This window comes from Mustela lutreola, chromosome 14 (assembly GCF_030435805.1).
Source record: "Mustela lutreola isolate mMusLut2 chromosome 14, mMusLut2.pri, whole genome shotgun sequence".
NCBI classification, from domain to species: domain Eukaryota; kingdom Metazoa; phylum Chordata; class Mammalia; order Carnivora; family Mustelidae; genus Mustela; species Mustela lutreola.
In genome coordinates this window covers 5,577,733-5,591,975 of record NC_081303.1, presented here as the reverse complement: position 1 = coordinate 5,591,975, position 14,243 = coordinate 5,577,733, and the positions used below count along the sequence as shown (strand labels likewise).

At 46.3% G+C, this 14,243-nt stretch overlaps 2 protein-coding genes across 5 annotated transcripts in view; one reads left to right on the top strand and one right to left on the bottom strand.

Annotated features, from left to right (window-relative positions):
* GPA33 (glycoprotein A33) overlaps positions 1 to 2,696 on the bottom strand; it is a 45,295-nt gene extending 42,599 nt beyond the window's left edge. Inside the window, exon 1 of one of the 2 annotated variants that reach the window (XM_059146211.1) lies at positions 2,481 to 2,696. In XM_059146211.1, coding sequence (XP_059002194.1) covers positions 2,481 to 2,523 — 43 coding nt within the window. In that variant the 5' untranslated portion in view covers positions 2,524 to 2,696. The remainder of the gene's footprint in view (positions 1 to 2,480) is intronic. The other variant, XM_059146210.1, reaches the window with a different exon arrangement.
* The window catches only part of STYXL2 (serine/threonine/tyrosine interacting like 2), a 59,792-nt gene that overhangs the window by 12,904 nt on the left and 32,645 nt on the right, over positions 1 to 14,243 (top strand). The window contains exons 2-4 of one of the 3 annotated variants that reach the window (XM_059146208.1): positions 124 to 267; positions 1,713 to 1,841; positions 7,015 to 7,140. In XM_059146208.1, the coding sequence (XP_059002191.1) occupies positions 7,031 to 7,140 (110 nt within the window). In that variant the 5' untranslated portion in view covers positions 124 to 267; positions 1,713 to 1,841; positions 7,015 to 7,030. Of the gene's footprint in view, positions 1 to 102; positions 268 to 1,712; positions 1,842 to 6,250; positions 6,356 to 7,014; positions 7,141 to 14,243 lie in introns of those variants that run through there. The other 2 variants (XM_059146209.1, XM_059146206.1) reach the window with 2 other exon arrangements.

Sequence of the window (14,243 nt, the reverse complement as noted above, 5' to 3'; positions counted from 1 at the left end):
GTGGGCCTTGTTGTGTTTGTGTCACTGACAGTGTTTGGAATTGTTAGGCTGATTCTCAGTTGGGTTCAATATTGTTTTTAGATTTTTCTAATGTACTGCCTTTTGTTGGAGTCTCTTCCATAGGTGATATCGTCTGCCTTCCCAAAGTCTGTAGAGTCCTGGGGCCTAGTGACTCATCAGCGAGGTGTCGCTCTGCCTGGGACATCAGCAAAATCTAGGTTGTTACTGTGCAGGTTCAGATGGAGAAAGGAAGAAGGACAAAGGCCGGTAGGTCCTCTGGAACCCAGCTCAAGCTCCACCTCCTCCAGGAAGCCCTCCCTCATCTCCCTGCTCCTCTCTGTGTGCTCTCTTGAGAGGGGGTGGGAAGGGCCACCCAGTCGCTCTTAGGTTTGACCTTTGAACATCGTCATTGTTCACTTGCACGGGGCAGTGGGTGTTTGGTCCCCAGATACTTGCATTTGGGAAATTGTCCGTGTTCCCTGAGCTAGCCACTGACGTTGCCACCAACCCAGGCTCCCCCTGTCCCACTGCTCCAGCCCCTTCACCGTAGCATAAGGTGTGGAGGCGATGGTGGTGGGCACAGGAGTCTGGACCGGGCAGCCTGGGAGGGTGGAGGGAATGGGATGGGGGCAGAAAACACACTTTAGTCTGAACACAGGCCCAAGAACTGGTTCCCCTGAAGGAGTTCACCCCTGGGTCACTTGCCTTCTCAAAGGATGAGGGAAAATGTACTGCTCCAGGCAATTCAGAGTTAAGGCTGCTTTTCATTCTAAGCTGGGGGAGCATTTTGTTTTAGCCTTTTTCCCCAGGCCAAAAGCGCACTGATTGCAGCCAAACTGCAAATACAAGGATGTATACTGGCTGGGGGGCGGAGGGAGGCATCTCCTGTAAGACTTCCCGCTGGGAAGGAAAGGATCAGAGTGTCCCTGGCCAGGTCCCGGGAGGATGGCAGTTTCCTTTCGGCCTCCTCCCCCGGGGACTCGAAGTGTCCTTACTGCCTGGGTCTGATGGCAGAGAGCCGTGCCCTCGGGCTACAGTCCTTTCACAGTCCTCACTCCTGAAACACCTGCACAAACTAGGTGCTCAGTAAAAAGGTTCACATGACGGCATCTCTGCCCGCAGTCATTTGGGTCTCTTGGTGGGGCTTGAGTCAGACTGAGCTGATGGATCTTTTCCAGGCCCACCTCTAAGACTCAGCCCAGCCCTTCCCCAGCACCTCCACCTAATGAGTCAAAGGTAGGTTTTGAGGGTGGGAGGAGTGGAGCCTACTGGCAGACAGGCTACCTGGTCCCGGGGCTTGCTGTCGGAGCTGAAAAGCAAGCTCCGAATCAGAGCCTCCTTGCCCCTATTTCCCAGGCCTTGGGGCTCCTAACTTTCCTGGTAAAGCTCTTTCCTCCTCCTCATTCTTACCAGATCCCTGAAGCCTTCAACAGTTCCTAAATTGCAGGTTGATGGGATTTGCTAGCTTAGCCAGATACACTGAATTAAATAGACTCCTTAAATCCCCTGCCCGGTCTCTCTACTTCCATTCTCCATTCCAGTCTTCCCTACACCCAGTAGCCTTAATAGCAGCGCGCCTCCGTCTTAACCCGACAACACTCCCGCGACGACTTTGCTATTTCATAGCACCTGATTTGGATTTAACTATTAGAGCACCTGACTTAGATTTAACTTATTATTAGAGCACCAAATGCCTGATTTCTATTTTGTAGGGCTTCCCCATCTTCCCAGTTTTCAATGACCAGAGCATCAGAAGGGCTGAAGAGCTTTGACCTTTGGAAAGGGGCCTTTCTAGTTCAGTTTTTGAAGGACTGGAGTCTTCTCTTGCTCTGGGAATGAGAGTAAGTTGCAGTGTCTCTGCCTTGGTTTCCCTACATGTGATAAAGAAGTTATCAGTTCTACCATTGCCTTTTTCTCTAGTTTTAAGGCAATGGTTAAAATCCCAGGTAGCAAACCTATTGTCAGATCAGGTGTCAGATCTTGTGATCAGAAATTACGGTCTTGAGAATTTATGAATTATTCCTTCCGGAAATGGGCCGGAATTTTATTGATTAATATGCATATACAAACCATTCTGCTGGGAGTGGTGCAGGGACTGATCTGCAAAGCCGAACCTGTAATTCTGCCCAGTGGGAATGTGGCCGTGTCACTGGCCACCATCCCTGGGGGGGGGGGGGGGCACTGGGAGACTGCCAGCACTCAGTCCCCTTGTCTTTTTTTTTTTTTTTTTAAGATTTTATTTATTTATTTAACAGACAGAGATTACAAGTAGGCAGAGAGACAGGCAGAGAGAGAGGGGGAAGCAGGCTCCCCATTGAGCAGAGAGCCTGATGCGGGACTCGATCCCAGGACACTGAGATCATGACCTGAGCCGAAGGTAGAGGCTTAACCCACTGAGCCACCCAGGCACCCCATCAGTCCCCTTGTCTTACCCCACCCCCTCACCCTCTGGGAGCTGGACATGAGAGGGGTCTACTTACCTGCACAGAGTGTCCATAGCACAGGCTGCAACTTCCCCACCATGGTCTTGCTTCCTCTGTGCCCCAAGCCCAGCCTGGGAGGGATGGGCTGACTAGTTAAAGGCACAGCAGCCTCTGACCTGGCCCAGCCCTCTGTCCCTGTGGTTTCTCTTTTCCTGTTTACCTTTGCCCAGCCTGGCTCCCCCCACCGCACTGCTCCGCAGGTCTGGCAGGTGAGTTCCCCTACGGGACTGGACTCCCGCTGCCCCTACTCCACCAGAGGCCTCATGCGGAAGAGGAGCCTTCCCCATCTTCACCTGCCCCCACCCACCTTCTCCCCACCTAGCAGGTGTACAAAGTCCTAGGCTTCTCACCAGGGTGTGGGCTTCTATAACAGATAGGAAATTACCATCTCATCATAAAAAGGGAAGGATCTCAGAGGCAGGTTTCCAAAGCCAATAAAAAAAGGGTGTTGCCCACAATTGTTGAAACCCTCCAAAGCAGAATTCTTCCACTTCCCTTGCTTTTCTACAACCCCCACCCCACCCCATGCTACAGACAGGGGCATAAAGAAGACAGGAAGTCTCTCGGGGAGTTGATAACTTGGTCAGGGAGATAGAGACTACACAAGTAAATAAAGAAGACAATTCTAGAAATAACCTGACCAACTTGCCTCAGTTTGCTTGGCTACTCTAAGTAATGGTGCAATAAATATAGGGGTGCATCTGTCTCTAAGTAACGGTGCAATAAATATAGGGGTGCATCTGTCTTTTCCGATTAGTGTTTTCATTTTCTTTGGGTGTATATTCAGTAATGGAATTACTGAATCATATGGTATTTCCATTTTTTATTTTTTGGGGAGCCTCCATATTGTTTTCCCCAGTGGCTGCCACAACAATGCAAGAGGGCTCCTTTTTCTCCACATCCTCACCAACACTTTTACCTTGTTTTTTTTTTTTTTTTTTTTAGCCATGCTGGCAGGTGCAAGATGATAGCTCACTGTGGTTTCAACTTGCGTTTCTCTGATTATGAGTGATGTTGAGCATCTCATGTCTTTTGGCTATCTGGATGTTTTCTTTGGGAAAATGATATTCAGGTTCTCTGTGCATTTTTTAATCAGGTCTTTTTTTTTTCCTTTGATGTTGAGTTATATAAGAACTTTTCATATTTTGGATATTAACCCCTTATAAGATAGATCCTTTGAAAATAACTTCTCGCAATCAGTAAGTTGCCTTTTCGTTTGTTGATGGGTTTTTTGTTTTGTTTTGTTTTTTGCTGTGCAAAAGCTTTTTATTTTGGTGTAGTCCCAATAGTTTATTTTTGCTTTTGTTTCCCTTGTCTTAGGAGACATATCTAGAAAGATATTGCGGTGTCTGATGTTAAAGAAATTACTGCCTGTGCTTTCTTTTAGGAGTCTCATGGTTACATGTCTCACACTTAAATCCTTAATCCATTTTGAGTTTATCCATTTGAGTTTATTTTTGTGTGTGGTGTAAGAAAGTGGTCCACTTTCAGTCTTCTGCATGTAGCTGTCCAGTTTTCCTAGCACCATTTATTAAAGGGACTTTTCTCCCCCAGAACTGTCCTGGTTTTAAAACAGAAAGTTCCTTGTCCCTGGAATCTCTTAGTCCCAAGCAAACTGGAAATGGTTGGTCACTCTATTTAAAGGGTGACCGTGCTTTGTACCATGTTCCAATCTGGAACATGGTACAGGAAATGAGATTGAGGCAGGGGGAGGGGCCCTACTTGAGGTTGGGTAGTTATGGGTCTCTATTTTAGAAACAGGGATCTGAGTCTCAGAGAAGTGAAATGAGTTCTCAAAGATCACACAGCTAGTAAGTGGTTTTCTGATTTCTAGTCCGCCATTTGAGCGGCCTGATGTCACGTTCTGCAGGTAACTGAGGGTGTATGGAAGACAGAGGCCATGTCCTCCCCCTGGGTGGTCCCCTCTTTTTACCTGCTGCCTCTCTTAGGTGTGTTGGGCCTCCCTCTTTCCCTCCCCCGCTTCCCTACCACTTCTCGTGCTCTGTGCTGGTGTCCAGTCATCTTGAGCGTTTACCCCGACTGATGCAGCTCTTCAGTCCTGCCCTGGCCCTTGCCCCACCTCATTTCACTTCTCTCTCTCAAACCACCTTTCATCTTTTTCTTGAAGTATGTAGGCGTGAAATGAACCCCCGTATTCTCAGTTGTGGTCATTCTTCGGCAGTCAATTGCCAAGTCCCTACTTTGACCCCCGGGATGGAGGTTCGATGACTGGTCTATGGTGCTGCCTTGTGCCTCCTCAGGGATGTGTTTCTTGGCGACTCTTTCCAAAGGAGCCCCCCCAACTCCAGCCCTGCCAAGTTTCTGCCACAAAACCTGTTTGCTTTCTTCTCAGTTCTAACCACTGACATCCCCAAACTTTGTCCATGCTACTCTCTCTGCATCACATCTGCTGTTATAATCCAGCTTGTCTTTTAAAGGCCAGTGCATGTAATATTACTTTTTCTATGAAGCTTTTCCTGACTTCTTTAGTCAGAAGGACTCGTCCCTTCTTTGAACTCACACAGCACTCTGGATCCTCTTAGGCTGCTTAACCACATTCTACCTTATGCTTGAGTTATTTTTAACCTGTGTCTCATTCCTCCTAATAAACTGTGAGCTCATTCATTTATTCAGCCAGTTTTTGATGATACTCTGTGCAGGGCATTGTTCCACCTAGCTAGGAAGAAGGATCACGTTGAGCATATAATTATGTGTCTTACTAACTTGGGTCAAGGATAGTGCCTGACGCGTGGAGGGTATCTGTGAATGGGTAGATGAATGGGTGGACAGACTGATGGATGCAGGTGTAACTACAGAATGTGTGGGATGAGGGGCTGGACGATTGGGGTTTGCTTTGCTTCGGACATGGTGATAGTAAGAGGTGGCAAAGTGGAATAGTGGGTTATGAGCTCATTTGAAGTTTATGAAGCTTGTGGATTTTTTTTTTTTTTTTTTTTGAGAGAAGGAGCATGGTGGGGGGGAGGGGCAGAGGGAGAGTGAGAGAGATAATCTTAAGTAGGCTCCATGCCTAACATGGAACCCACTGTGGGGCTCAGTCTCACAAATCTGACATCATGACCTGAGCCCAAATCAAGAGTTAAATGCTTAACCAACAGCTACCCAGGTGCCCTGAAGCCCATGGAGTGTTTTATACCACCCAGGCTAGCCGCTTGGCCATCACCATGAGTGCAGGTATGGGGAAGGGACTGTGGAGGGTGAGCACAACTGCCCACTTCACTATCCCAGGTCATTGCTGCTCAGAGAAATGTAACCCTGGTCACATTCTACCTTGAACATACGACTACTAAGGTAGTAGCACCATGGTGCTCTCCCGGCATCCATCCAAGGCCCCTCCCCATTCTCTATATTAGGTATTTTTTCCCAGCACCCACTAGATTGACATGGCTTAGATACAGTTTCATTCCTCTGAATTTTTGGTGTTAGGCCATGTTCTGGAAAGACTTTGAATAGGTAGCCCCAGGCAAGAGGGTATGATGAGAGAGACCCCGAATAAATCTTTTTCTTCAGGCTTCTCCATCAGTGAAGGGTGACCTTCTCCTAACTTTGCTCCTCGGTGTCAGTGTCCAGTGCCCAGAGAATCAGCCAGGAGGGAAAGGGTTAAGTGGGGCCTGCTGTCGGGCCTGGGTCCTGAGACTGCATTCCTTCCTCCTAGAGATCTGCCAGGCTGTGGGGCCAGAGGCTAAATTTAGAAGGGAGCTAAGATTTCCTGTTAACAGCTGTCCTGCCCCTCAGAGAAGAAGCACGGGAGAGAGGAGAGAGGTTGGTCCTTCTTGGTGGTCAGAACTGCTGGCCATTTTGTCTGGGTCCCTCAGCCCTGGGTGACTGGCTATAGAGATAGAGGCAAACCTGTGGTGAGTGTGCTTTTCCCTTTTTTGTCCTGTGAGCCCAAGGCTTCCAAGCAGAGGGGCAGCAGTTCTGCGGCTGAGGGTGAGAGCCCAGCCATGTGGGGGAGCAGCTCCTGAGGGATTTCGTGTTCCTTAATAGGCTGTGGGATGGCTCCTGAGCTAAAGGCAACAACTCCAATGGCCTTGGTTAGAGACACTGAGGAAGGCCAGTGGCACCTCCCCCAGGATAGGCAAAGGTGTATACAAGTGCGCAGGCGGGGTGTGTGCTTATACACGCGTACCCACGTGTGCATGTGTGGGCACAGCCAGGAGTTTCGATAGAAAGAACTCTCTGGTCTAGGGAACTCACCACTTTCCAGGTGCGTTAACTATATGAAAGCAAACCCAGGACCCTGTTCCCCTCACTGCTTCCTGGCTGGAATCTGAGGAAGGAGACACTTCGTTCTTTCTTAAATGTTGTGACTCAGCTGGATGTGTGTGGGTCTTGGTGTCCGGGTTGACGGTAGCTAGGCCAAATCAGGCGGGTTTTCCCCGTGTGGGTCCTGTCCCCACCAGAGTCGTAGCACGTGGTGACCTTCCCTCTGATATCACTGATATACCCCTCCCCACCCACAAAACCTCCAGAAGCCGATTCCCTAATCACGTTGGTCATGCTGAACTTACAGGGACCGGCAGGCTGTCATGGCGACCAGTGGGGACCCAGAGGAGGAGCAGGTAGTCCCAAGCGAAGAGGATGAAGCCGATGTGCGGGCCGTGCAGGCCCAGTACCTCCGGAGCCCCTCCCCCAGCCAGTAAGTGTGCACCTGCTGTGCTGCTACCCTGCAGCCCCAGCAGGAGTGGGCTGGGGGGCCTGAGAAGATGTGGGCCCTGGGGAAGCCTACAGCTACCACTTTAAGTTCACTCATTTCACAAATATCATGGAGTACTTTCTATGTGTCATACTTTCTGGAAGAGGCAAATAAGCAAATGGATACATTTTGACGTGGCATGGTAAGTGCTGGAATTAGTGTGCCTCAGGGCTAGTGCACAGTGGGCCAGGGAAAGGAACACTTGGATCTGGATGGGTCTTAGGAGGCTTCCTGGAGACGGTGATGCTGGACCTGAACCTCGAAGAAGGAGTAGGCACCTGACGAGCCTACCTGGGCAGTGATGCGTGACCCATGAGGACTGAGGCTGACTAGGAGAATGTTAGACCACAGACGGTAAGACCAGGCATCAGGACAGGAAGGGGCTGTAAGACCAGCCCTAGTGCTGAGACGATCAAGCCATGTCTTTCAAACTGGGATATGTGCACTTCTCAGGGTTAGTGGCTAAGTATGCAGGAGTAGATCAACATGGTACGTCTTCCGGGAGAGTCCTTTTAGTTTATGTCAAGTAGTTTAAAATTTTCTTTTACATAAAATTATTGAGGATCTATCATGGGGTAAATAGGAAAATTTACATAACCTTTTTAGCAAAAGCATGAGACATCACACAAACGTTTTCTTGCCTGCGAAAGCAATTGTGTGTGTGTGTGCCTGTTTATTTTCTTCTGCCATAAATCATAGTAGAGGACCTGGCTTCTAATCTTAGTTCTGTCACCAAACTTACAGGAAGAAGTCCTTCCATTCTTGAGCGTGTGTCTCCTTATCAAAAAAAAAAAAAAAAAAAGGAAGGAAATACCCAACTAAGATATCTCATGATAACTTTACCTCAAACTATCTATGATTCTGCTTGATTTCACTTTCCTACAGTTCTGGGATCTTGCTGGCACCTGCTTCTCAGAGCTTGAAAACCTTCCCCATTGGAATGAGATTCATCACTTATGGGCCAGGACCCTTTGTCCAAATGTTGGGGACTTTTCCTTTAAAGTTCAGCGTTATGTTCCCACTTAGAAAGCCTATCAGGATAGAGTTTTGAAAATAAACCCCCTTCTCTACACTACCAGACAAGGCAGAGATAATTTTGTGTGTGATTAAGGTAGGTGATGCATGGCTTTGGGTAGTGCTTAGAGTAATACTAGCTGCTTTAGCAAATGGGTATTTTTTTCTCACTCAAATAAATTCCAGAACGGGTCCCTGAGCAGTGATTCAGGAACTGAGGCTCCTTTTATCCTGTAGGTCTTCAATTTTTAAGGCAGAAAGCTAAAGTTACTGTGCTCATTGGCATCAAGACAAAAATGGGAGGGGAATGAAAAATTTCTTAGGAGGCTTATATGGGCCAGGCCTGAAAATGGCCATTTCTTTTCCACTCATTTCCCACTGACTAGAACTTAGCAGAGCCATACTTTGTTATAATGGAGAATGGGCAATGAGGTCCCATGAGGAAAAAGAGGAAGTGGGCTTGCTAATAGATAGCCATCTTGGCCCCAGTATACCTCTGTAGACTGAATATTCGTGCTACCTTTCCCCCCACTCATGAAACTCCCAAAGGAGATAATCCCAAAAATGGTTTACTGACTACTACATGCAGTTCAAAAGCTAGGTTCTCTGCCTACATGTTAACTAACTGGAATTTAAATAAAACTTGGTGGAAAAAGGCTGTGTTTTCTGGAGGGTGTGCATCCTCTTGCCCAGGTCAGATAGGAGCCCCTGGAAGTCTACAAAACAGGCTCCCATTGGATAAAACGAGGAATGGGAGGTATAGCAGTCATCAGTCCGTATAATTAATGAGCATGTCTGCCTGAGAAGAGGGCAGATCTCTGAGATTTGACCTTGATTTGGCCTTCAGGGTAGCATTGCCTTGTCTGTTGTTCTCTGTGGCCTCTAGCTCCACCCTCTGGCCCTTTTCCCTTTTCTGTTACCTCCAGAGCCACCTCCAAACTGAGATTGGAGAGTGTGTTTTCCTTGAAGGCTTTGTAACTTTGGCGGGCTATGTCCTATTTATGGAAGTTTGGGTGCCTAAAGGCTGTTTAAGGCTGAAAGCAGCCAAGGGCTTTTCAAGGCTCTTGGTTTCTTTGAAAATAGGATCCCTTTAAAAACATAGGTTTCTGGGGTGCCTGGGTGGCTCAGTGGTTTAAAGCCTCTGCCTTCGGCTCAGGTCATGATCCCAGAGTCCTGGGATTGAGCCCCACATTGGGCTATCTGCTTAGCAGGGAGCCTGCTTCCTCCTCTCTCTCTGCCTGCCTCTCTGTCTACTTGTGATCTCTGTCGAATAAGTAAATAAAATCTTAAAAAAAAAAAAAAATAGATTTCTGATGGATATAGACCAGACAACCTCATGTGTCAGAAACCACACACCGAGTTCTTTCTTAAATATAATTTTCAATCTTGATTTATTTCTTTGCCTCCTTGTCTGCATACTTCACTGTCTAAGCTTCAGACTGTTATCTTCAGAAGGTATCTGAAGCTGTAAATGTGAGTGGGGAGTCCAGGACGCTTGTGGTCATTGTGGTTAAAAGTTTTACAACAGAATGTATACCTAACAAGCTAATGAGGGGAGAATGCAAAACTAAAATGTAATCAACCCAAAAGAAGGCAAGAAAGAAGAGAAAAAGAATACAGAGGAAGCATAGCAGATAACAGGAAAATAATAGGATGGTAGATTTAAACCCAAATATGGAAATACTTGAAACATAATAAAAATGAAATACTCCAACTAAAAGCAAATACTGTAAAAAGCCTACCTACTGCTTATGAGAAACACACCGTAAGAAACAGAGATACAAGGGATGCCTGGCTAGCTCAGTCACTGGAACAGGCAGCTCTTGATCTCAGGGTCATGAGTTCCAGCCCCATGTTGGGCATGGAGCCTACTTTAAATTAAAAAGAGAGAGAGAGAGAGATACAAAGGTTAACAAAGGCTAGAAAATATACTACACTGTCTAAGTTACAGTTGCTCATACCTTTAAAACTTAGCAGCATAAAACAGCCACTTTTTAATGTTCACAGTCAGATACAGTGCTGGGACTCTCGTCTCTACTCCAAGATGTCTGGCGCCTCAGCTGGAAAGACATAGGTTCCAGGAGGCCTTGAGGCCACGGGTGACTCACCCACGGAGGGCTGGGGGCAGCGTGGCTCCTTCACATGTATGACACTTCATTTTGAGCCCTTAGCCGGGCTGTTGGCTAGAGCACCTAACATGTCTTTTCCTCTGGTCTCTCCATGTGGGCCATTGGGGCTTTCTCATAGCCTGTAGCTAAATTCCAAGGATTGGCGTCCAAGAGGACAAGATAGACATGTGTTGATTTTCACAATCTAGCCTTAGAAGTCATAAAAAGGCCCATGGGGCTGAAAAGGAGACAACATAAACTCTGCCGACACTGCAGGAATATCTCCGTCATGCTGTGAAGAGAGCAAGCGGGATGGGAAAGAGTGCCGCCATCTTTGGAAAACACCAACTGCCACAATCACGAACTAAAACTACTTGCTGATATCAGACAAGGAAGAATTTAAGGACCGAGAAATATATTTCACAATGGTCAGAGGTGTGGTTCACCAGAAACATGTAATCATTTAAAATGTCTGTGGTCTGGGGCACCTGGGTGGCTCAGTCAGTTAAGCCTCCAACTCTTGATTTCAGCTCTGGTTGTGAGATTGAGCCCTCCTCTGGGCTTCACGCTCAGCAGGGAGTCTGCTTGAGATTCTCTCTCCGTCTGCCCCTACCCTGGCTCATGTTTGCCCTCTCTCTAGCTCTTTAAAATAATAAATCTTTTTAAAAGAAGTAAATAAAGTTTATATGATCTAATAATGTAGCCTTAAAAAGTAGAAAGCAAAAAACTGACAGAACTAAAGAAAAAAAATCCACAGTCTTAGTCAAACATAAAATTAAAAAAAAAAAACAAAAACCTCAGCAACTAATAGTATGAGGGGAAAAAATCATTAAGAATCTAGGAAGGGGATCAGAAAGAACGAATACCCAACTTTTGTAGCAACATGGACGGGACTGGAAGAGATTATGCTGAGTGAAATAAGTCAAGCAGAGAGAGTCAATTATCATATGGTTTCACTTATTTGTGGAGCATAACAAATATCATGGAGGACAAGGGGAGATGGAGAGGAGAAGGGAGTTGGGGGAAATTGGAAGGGGAGGTGAACCATGAGAGACTATGGACTCTGAAAAACAATCTGAGGGGTTTGAATTGGCGGGTGGGTGGGAGGTTGGGGTACCAGGTGGTGGGTATTATAGAGAGCACGGATTGCATGGAGCACTGGGTATGGTGAAAAAATAATGAATACTGTTTTTCTGAAAATAAATCAATTTAATTTAAAAAAAAAAGAAAGAAAGAAAAGAATATAGGAAGGGGGCACCTGGGTGGCTCAGTGGGCTAAAGTCTCTGCCTTCCGCTCGGGTCATGATCTCAGGGTCCTGGGATTGAGCCCCGCATTGGGCTCTCTGCTCAGGGGGGAGCCTGCTTCCTCCTCTCTCTCTGCCTGCCTCTCTGCCTACTGTGATCTCTCTCTGTCAAATAAATAAATAAAATCTTAAAAAAAAAAAAAAAAAAAGAATATAGGAAGGGAGCACCTGGGTTGCTCAGTCAGTTTAACGTCTGACTCTTGATTTCAACTCAGGTCATGATCTCAGGGTCATGAGATTGAGCCATGTATGGGGCTCCGCTCTCAGTGGAGAGTCTGCTTCTCTCCTCTGTCCCTCCCTCTACATGCACATGCTTGCTCACTCTCTCTAAAATGAGTAAATAAATCTTTAAAAAAAAAAGAATATAGGAAGTTAGAACAAAACATTAACAATATTAACCTAGTTGGCATTTATAGAACGCGTACCCAGCAAGGACAGGAAACACATTCCCATCACATGCGTGTGGAACATTTATCAAAATCACGTGCTTGCCATTCATGTGTCAACAGATTTTTATATTTGCTATATGCTTAAAGTCATATAAAATATGTTCTTTGACCTTGGGAGAATGAAGCTAGAAGTTAATAAAGCAAAAATATATGATCGTAATTCTAACTAAAACCACAATTCAATGCTGCTACGTACTCACCAACCCATCTAAAATTAAAAACTGATGGTAGCTACTACAAATGAGGATGTTAAACAATCAGAACTCCATTCACAGCTGGGAAGAGCGTAAATTAGTACAACCACTTGGAAAACTCTCTCATAGTATTTACTAAATTTCAAAGTACTCCCGTCCTGTAACCCAGCAGGCTTACTCCAGATACCTGCTTAACAGAAACAAGTACATGTGTGCACCAGCAGAAGTCCTGTTTTGGTAGCTAATAGCCATTGATGGTGTAGAATGTATAAATATGTGATGAACTGTCCAGTTAACAGTAGGCTGGGTAAATGAAGTGTGGTATGTATATTTTTAAATGCTGCTCTAAGGAATACACATTTTTATTAAGTGCTTATCACGTAGGTGGGATTGAGCCTCTCAGATTATTGGCTGCGGACGGCAAACCGTGAGCCCTGGTCGTGAAGGGAAAAGTGGGTCACTGCATTGGGGAGGCAGGAGACAGGGAAGGCCAATTCTGCTGGCTTCCCGTTTTCACTTAGAGTTAGCCTGCCACGGACAGGACAGAAGCATTTGTAACAGAGAAGTTCCGACAGTGTTCAATCCTTAGTCCTTCCAGCTGGGCGAAAACAGGCTCAGCCTGAAAGCCCCACTTCCATGGGGAATGGTCTGAGCTGTTCCATGGTCCCATATACAGAGCTAATTTTCTCCAGGTTCTGAGGGACCCCAGCTGAATCCTGTTGGTTTTGATGCTCTTGGTTTGTGTACATTCCATAGCAGTTGGGTTTTTTTTTTAATTAATTAACTTATTTATTTGACAGACAGAGATCACAAGCAGGCAGAGAGGCAGGCAGAGGGAGAGGAAGGGAAGCAGGCTCCCTGCTGAGCAGAGAGCCCGATGCAGGGCTTGATCCCAGGACCCTGGGATCATGACCTGAAGGCAGAGGCTTCACCCACTGAGCCACCCAGGTGCCCTCATAGCAGCTGGTGTTTGAAGCTGATCCCAGCTCATCTGGCCCTTTTCAGAAATTTCCAAGGGAGGCAAACACACAGAACACTTGATGGGCTGTTCCTTCCTACAATAGTCGTCCTAAAACCTGAGGTATAAACTATGAGAGCTGCGCTGGCTTTTGAGTCATCTTTCAGTCAGTCCCATTGCCTTATAGACCGGGCCGAAACCAGCCCAGAGGAATGAGTCTATAGTATCTTTAAAAATGGAAAGGCAGGGGTGTCTGGGTGTCGTAGTTGTTAAGCATCTGCCTTGGGCTCAGGTCATGATCCCGGGGTCCGAGGATCAAGCTCCCTGCTCAGCGGGGAGCCTGCTTCTCCCTCTCCCACTCCCTGCTTGTGCTCTCTCTCTTGCTGTCTCTGTCTCTCTCTTTGTGTCAAATAATTTTTTTTTTTTAAGTGAAAAGGCGGAGGCACCTAGGTGGCTTAGTTGGTTAAGTGTTTGCCTTTGGCTCAGGTCATGATCTCAGAGTTCTGAGATTGAGTCCTGGGATGGCCCTTGCTCAGCTGGGAGTCGGCTTCTCCTTCTGCTTGCTGCCCCCAGGGCTTATGCTCTCTGTCTCTCTGTCTCCCTCTCTCTCTCTCTCTCTGATTAATCAATAAAATCTTTTTAAAAAACTGAAAAGGGAATCCACAGGCCAGAAGAAAAATTAGCAAATCACATATCTGATTAAGAAGCTGTATCCAGAATATATTTTTAAAAACCTCTCAAAACCTAGTAAAAAAGAAACAAACAACCCAAATTGAAAATGGACAAAAGACTTGAACAGATACTTCACCAGAGAAGGTGTGTGAATGGCAAATAAGCACATGAAAAGAGCCTCAAAATCCTTAGTCATTAGGGAATGCAAATTAAAACCATAATGAGATATGATCACATACCTACTAGAATATCTAAAATTAAAAAGATTGATCATCCTAAATACTGGGGAAAATGTGAAGTACCCGGAATCCCACTGCTGGTGGAAATGTGAAAAGGTACAATCATTT